The sequence below is a fragment of the Penaeus japonicus genome, unplaced genomic scaffold (assembly GCF_977035675.1).
Source record: "Penaeus japonicus unplaced genomic scaffold, GWHDUDI00000001_assembly GWHDUDI00000022, whole genome shotgun sequence".
Taxonomy (NCBI): domain Eukaryota; kingdom Metazoa; phylum Arthropoda; class Malacostraca; order Decapoda; family Penaeidae; genus Penaeus; species Penaeus japonicus.
Window position 1 is genome coordinate 1,949,728 of NW_028234424.1, and position 7,500 is coordinate 1,957,227.

General features: G+C 40.3%; 1 protein-coding gene across 1 annotated transcript in view; it reads right to left on the reverse strand.

Moving 5' to 3' along the window:
• LOC122254951 (DE-cadherin) overlaps positions 1–7,500 on the reverse strand; it is a 192,689-nt gene that overhangs the window by 66,557 nt on the left and 118,632 nt on the right. Inside the window, exons 4-6 of the mRNA XM_086549299.1 lie at positions 3,355–3,480; positions 2,664–2,749; positions 1,155–1,293 (exon numbers count right to left, since the gene is read on the reverse strand). Coding sequence (XP_086405425.1) covers positions 1,155–1,293; positions 2,664–2,749; positions 3,355–3,480 — 351 coding nt within the window. The remainder of the gene's footprint in view (positions 1–1,154; positions 1,294–2,663; positions 2,750–3,354; positions 3,481–7,500) is intronic.

The window sequence follows — 7,500 nt, forward strand, 5'->3', positions numbered from 1 at the left end:
CCGCTCCTAACCTCCTAACTTCCTTACCAAAGACAAAGACACAGTAAACGAATCCATACTCCCAAACATCCCTATTCCCAACACAGGACTTGAGCAAAGGAGGTTAGCAAAGCGTTCAAAATACAAGACTTAGGAGCAAAGGAGGTTAGCAAAGCGTTCAAAATACAAGACTTAGGAGCAAAGGAGGTTAGCAAAGCGTTCAAAATACAAGACTTAGGAGCAAAGGAGGTTAGCAAAGCGTTCAAAATACAAGACTTAGGAGAAAAGAAGGTTAGCAAAGCGTTCAAAATACAAGACTTAGGAGAAAAGGAGGTTAGCAAAGCGTTCAAAATACAAGACTTAGGAGCACTGGAGGTTAGCAAAGCGTTCAAAATACAAGACTTAGGAGCACTGGAGGTTAGCAAAGCGTTCAGAATACAAGACTTAGGAGCAAAGGAGGTTAGCAAAGCGTTCAAAATACAAGACTTAGGAGCAAAGGAGGTTAGCAAAGCGTTTAAAATACAAGACTTAGGAGCAAAGGAGGTTAGCAAAGCGTTCAAAATACAAGACTTAGGAGCAAAGGAGGTTAGCAAAGCGTTCAAAATACAAGACTTAGGAGCAAAGGAGGGTAGCAAAGCGTTCAAAATACAAGACTTAGGAGCAAAGGAGGTTAGCAAAGCGTTCAAAATACAAGACTTAGGAGGACTGATAATACGCTCTAAGAAAATGGGTCTGTATCTCAACGTGGTTTCATGTGTAATGGGTTTCGAGTCCATACTGTAGCTACCTTTCTTAAAAAAAACAAAAAACAAGAACAATGATTATATGCTAAGCGGGGAAGGGGAGGGGGTGAGGTGGGGGTGGGGGGTGTTTATATGGTGCGAAAGAGCATGGCAGCGAGAATTATGGTGAATTATGGTGAAATAATAGTACTATTACAACCGCCAGGGAAGTATTTATCTTTTATTGTTTTTCTTATGAATGTTCTATATGTCACAGGAATGTTAAAGGGATAAAGATACAGCACAGGTAAGAATAACTGCGGATGAAAGCATTACATAGAGCTAGCATTTTCCAAAAGACCCTACCCCACCCCCCTCACCCCCCACCCACCCCCCACCCAAAAAAAAAAAAAAAGGTCATGACCGTACTCAGACAACAGAAGGACTACTGACCTATGATATAGACGGTGACAGGAACCGAGGTCACGTGACCCTGGTAGTCTGTGGCCCTGGCGTGGAAGAGGTAAACCCATTGTTTACCGAGGGGCGTCTGGCCCACACTCACGATGCCTTGGAGGGTGTCGATGGTGAACTGGAGGAGGGGAGGGAGGGAGAGAGAGGGAGGAGGAGGAGGAGGGAGGGAGAGGGAGGAGGAGAGGGAGGAAGAGGGAGGAGGAGAGGGAAGGAGAGAAGAGGAGGAGAAGGAGAGGGAGGGGGAGAGAGGGAGGAGGAGAGGGAGGAGGAGAGGGAGGAGGAGAGGGAGGGCGAGGAGGAGGGGGAGGGAGAGAGAGGGAGGAGGAGGAGGAGGAGAGGGAGAGAGAAGGAGGAGGGGGAGGAGAAGGAGGAGAAGGAGGGGGAGGAGGAAGAGGAGGAGGAGGGGGAGGGAGGAGAGAGAGAGGGAGGAGAGAGGGAGGAGGGAGGAGAGAGAGGAGAGGAGAGGAGAGGAGGGAGGAGGAGAGAGGGAGAGGAGGAGGAGGAGGAGGGGAGGGGGGGAGAGAGGAGGAGGAGGAGGGAGGAGGGGGAGGAGGAGGAGAGGAGGGGAGGAGGGAGGGAGGAGGAGGAGGGAGGGGGAGGGAGAGGAAGGGAGGAGGAGGGGAGGAGAGGAGGAGAGGGGGGGGAGAGGACGAGAGAGAGGGAGGAGGAAGAGGAGGAAGAGAGGGAGGGGGAGGAGGAGAGGGAGAGAGAAGGAGGAGGAAGAGAGAGGGAGGGGGAGGAGGAGGAGAGAGAAGGAGGAGGAGGGGGAGGGAGAGGAAGGGAGAGAGGGAGAGAGGAAAGGATAGAGTAGAGAGAGACCGTGGTTAGTGCTTTGGTTATAGTAGGCTTTTAGTTTCAATTATTCATATATATGTTGGCTTATTTATTGCTTTGTTAAGATGTTTATTGTCTTGCTTATCTATTCATGTATTTCTTGAATTTTTTATAGTCTATTTATATCTTTGTTGACTTATTTAGGTATTCTTATATTCATTGACTTATCTATATATCTATTCCTTGGATTTATTGAATTATTTATTTACTCATATTTAATGACTTATTTATCAATCAATATATTTGTTGACAAATGTGACATTTCATTCCCAGAGAACCCTCTTCCCAACACACAAACACAAACGGGCGCGCGCGCACACACACGCACACACACACACACACACTCTCTCTCTCTCTCTCTCTCTCTCTCTCTCTCTCTCTCTCTCTCTCTCTCTCTCTCTCTCTCTCTCTCTCTCTCTCTCTCTCTCTTTTTCATTCATTTACTCACTGTGTGTGTGTGCGTGTGCGTGTGTGTGTGTGTGTGTGTGTGTGTGTGTGTGTGTGTGTGTGTGTGTACGTGTGTGTGTGTATGTGCGCGTTTGTGTGTCTGTACCTCTCACAAAAGCATACATCAAACACCCGTCCCGCCCTCCCCCACCCGTACCCGCCTACCCGCCCACCCACCCACCCACAGACGACACCCAACCCACTCACCATATTAGGAGGTTCAACGCCGTCTAAAGAGTAGCTATCGAGGTCATTGTCATCATCACGTGCTATGACCTTGCCCACGAACGTCCCTGGAGTGAAAGGAATAAAAGGAATAATGAAAGACGCGAAAGAAGAAATGGGACAGGATGGAAAGTGAAAATTAAAATGAGGTTGGAATTAGATGGACTAGTTGATGATAATATTAATCTGAATTTGGTCGTATTCTAACCGAATGGGAAAGATTGAGTAATAGAATGTTAACGACATTTGTAGTAATGATAATGATAGCAATGATATTAATGATAACAATACTACTACTACTAATATTAATGATGATGATATAGTAACAATAATGATAATAACATGATTAATTCACTCACAAAGGCATAGCAGAGAATTAAATTAAGTTCAAAATAATTAACACGCAATCATACATATAACAGATAGAAGAAGAAAGAACAAGAAAAAAAAAATTCACTACGAATAGTAATTTCCATAATGTGATATTGATATTGACATTAATAACACGAATCAAAATAAAAATAAAACAACGAAAATAATCTAAATACAGGTCACTGGCTTAAAAAAAAAAAAAAGATACAGAAAACAAGCCACAAATTCCTAACTGTACAAGCAAACAAATAGTCGAAATAAACAACTCACAAACACACACACAAACAAGAACAATACTCACCAGGGGCAGCAAACTCCGGAATGTAATAATAGTAATGGGAGGAGTCGAAATAGGGAGGTTCGGAGGCATCGGTGACGTAGACGAGGGCTGTTGTAACGACCTTTCTCCTCCCCCATTGCTTCGCTCCTGTGGGGGGATCGGGGAGGAGGGGGGGGGGTCGTTAGTATTATCATTATTATCATATCTTTTTTTAAACATTCGTGTGTGGTTTGTCTTATTTTCTCCTTTTGGATTGTGCATTGCTCTGGATTAATCAATGTATTTACCTGGTTGTGAACTTTAATTTATATATATATATATACATACATATATATATATATATATATATATATATATATATATATATATATATATATATGTATGTATATATATATATGTATGTATGTATATATATACATATATATATATATGTATATATGTATATATATATATATATATATATATATATAATATATATATATATATATATATATTATATATATAATACTGTATATATATGTGTGTGTGTGTGTGTGTGTGTACAATACACACACACACACACATATGCAATCATCTGTATACTTCATCATGTATTCAAAAAATTCTTACAGATGCATCTTATGCTCATATTAATTCACTAATCGATTCCCTGCATTATGTTCAGATGTCGAATTGACCTTAATTCAGGCTTCGCACGAAAACACTGATGTAATGATAATAACACGATAGTAATTCATGGTATTTCAAACCGATCCTTTTGATGACAATAAAGACCACAAAATTGACAAAACAGATTATGAAAATAATGTTGTTATAAATAATCACGATAACAATTGGTAATCACCATGATAATGATTTTATGTAATAGGATATCAATAACAAAATGAATTATGATCATTACTCTTATTATTTCTATTCTAACGATATTAACGGTCGTGCTAATGCTAGTGATATAGAGAATAACAAGCCACCAACATCACTAATGATTGCAACTACAAGCATCGTAATAGCAACAATAGCATGAACAGTCTTTCACAAAAGGATCTCCTATTCTACACTGAACGCAAACATAAAACAATCGAACGAACCTCTCTGGTAGTTCATTATTTTTCAATTGGTTTGTCGACTTTACGGCAATGTCGTTTGAAGAAGAAGAATCCAATTTCATAATGATTTTTTCTTTGTTTCTTCGTGCACGATATTCAACATAGCAACATTCCCAATCACGTTTCCCAATGGCTTGGTTAAAAGAAAGAAAGAAAAACAAATACTCGCTTTCAACAGCTGATTCGAAGTTTAACAGCTGATTCAAAGTTTAACAGCTGATTCAAAGTTTAACAGCTGATTCAAAATTTAACAGCTGATTCAAAGTTTAACAGCTGATTCAAAGTTTAACAGCTGATTCAAAGTTTAACAGCTGATTCGAAGTTTAACAGCTGATTCGAAGTTTAACAGCTGATTCGAAGTTTAACAGCTGATTCAAAGTTTAACAGCTGATTCTAAGTTTAACAGCTGATTCTTAGTTCAAAAGCTGATTCTAATCCTGAAAGATAAACTCGAAGACAACAGCTGATTCGAAATTTAACAGCTGATTCAAAGTTTAACAGCTGATTCTAAGTTTAACAGCTGATTCTTAGTTCAAAAGCTGATTCTAATCCTGAAAGATAAACTCGAAGACAACAGCTGATTCGAAATTTAACAGCTGATTCGACCCTTAATAGTAGATTAGGCGCGATTCGAGGTTGATACCACAGTCAACAGAAAGGGAATAGGAATTGGATATTGTGTAAGCACTATTGATAATGACTGGCACAAGGGATATAATTACAGCGTTGGTAATGGTTCGGGAAGTGAAATTACAGGAATGATATTTGAGCAGAAAGTGGAAGTTGGAAGTGATGGTTGTTTGTTCTGAGTGGTTTGGTATTGCCAGCTGGTATTTATTTATTTATTCTATTTTTTATTCTTTTGTACTTATTTATTATATATATATATATTTTTTTTTTTAACGCGAGTGAATCTAACTACGTCGCTTTGCCTATACTATCAATACAGTGTATTCATTATTTACAGTAGTTGTTGTACCTGTACCTACTGTACCTGTAACTATAGAGGCGACATTGGCATTTTATGCGTGATCAAGCAATCGCGGAAGCCACCGTAGACATCGGGGCTCTGGTAAAGACCAACAAATCTCTCCACTACATATAACCTCCCATGGCATATCTCATAGACCTCCTGGGCAATAAATAATCAAATAAGAAACCTAAACAACCTCTACGTAACCTAAATATCCACATTCGAAATAGGATGTCCTTTTTCCGTAGCGTGAAGGCTGCAGTATTTATTTGTTATTTTCTATTTTTTTAACAGTCGTGCCTCTGTAATTACGGGCATTTATAGGAAACTTGATATAAACCCCCCTAAATGGAGGGAAGGAATCGTAAACGAGTCTTTATTTAGTTGATATTAGAGCAATTTATCGTTATTACTGCTTTTCAATGTTTATTCAGCAATTTGCTTGGTATACTGTCTACGCTCCCCAGCAATCGCCGTTGATATAGTTGGTCAGTATTAGATTAGATATTAATATAAGTGATGAGTTGTACGTCGGTATTTAATAGTGTATATATTGGCAAGGTGATGCTATTAGTAAAATTTACATGAGATAATTGTGGTGGTTGGTATAGCAGTATTCGTATACGTATATATATATATATATATATATATATATTTATATATATATATATATATATTTATATATATATATATATATATATATATATATACAGTAAGTCATCATATAAATGTGTACAGTAAATAACGACCAATATTTCCCTGATATTTCCGATATCGGATTTCAAAAATTTGAATCGTAATGAAGGTAGAGTGGCTTTAGGGTTGTGTTAATGAAGAAACAGACTGATGACTTGAAGCGATCAGAGTGGCTTCTGGGTCTTCCATCGCGTTTAGTTTTTTTTTTTTTTTTTTTTTTTTTTTTTGGGGGGGGAGGGGGTAAGATATAGCTTGGACTGGTTCCATAACTTGGGGTAAAATAGACACACACACACGCACATACACACACACACACACATCCTATCTCTCTCTTTCTCTCCTCTTCTCCCTCCCTTCCTCCTTCCCCTTCCCTCCCTCCCTTCCTCTCTCCCTCCCTCTCTCACGCACACACATTCACTCACATCCTCTCTCTCTCTCTCTCCTTCTCCCTCTCTTCCTCTCTCCCTTCCTCCTTCCCCTTCCTCCCTCTCTTCCTCCCTCCCTTCCTCCCTCCCTCTCTCACGCACACACATTCACTCACATCCTCTCTCTCTCTCTCTCCTTCTCCCTCTCCCTCCCTCCCTCCCTCCCTCTCCCTTCCTCCCTCCCTCTCTCCCTTCCTCCCTCCCTCCCTCTCTCACGCACACACATTCACTCACATCCTCTCTCTCTCTCTCTCCTTCTCCCTCCCTCCCTCTCATCCTTTCTCCCTTCCTCCCTCTCTTCCTCCTTCCCCTTCCCTTCCTCCCTCTCACGCACACACACACACACACAAACTGCAGCATCAGACACCGAGAGTCGACGAAGAGTTCACCGTTATTCCTATCTCCATTCTCCCGGACCCTAACTATGTCAGCGATTCCTAATGAGATAAGTAACTTTGGGATTTAGTGTATAACGAGCTAATAGGGACAGCAGGAAATGTCACCATCCCAAGCATTAACTGCAAGCACGAGTCGACCAAGCAGATGGAGGGAGCTTGGTTTGGGCAGGGGGGGGGGGTCGAAGTTGAGAAATAAAGCAGCTGAGAACTCGTTGTTGAGATGTTGATAAGATGTTGATGTTGCAATGCACTTACGCTAAGATGATTCGAGTGGAAGGCGGATGGATTGAAGTCTTGGGAGATACACTCCTTATTTCGTTATCGAGGTTGCTGTTTTGGTGTAGTTTCCTTTATCGGATGTATGCTTTGGTATTGTGATTATCATCACTCTCATGATTATTACGGTCATTGTCATTATTTATTACTATCGTTATTATTATCATCACTGTCATTATTGTATTGATCATCATCTATTATATCATCATCGGACCATCATCATTATTATTATTATTTTTGTTATGTCGTCCTGTTCTTTTTAATTTTCATTTTCATTCTCTTTCCTTTCTACG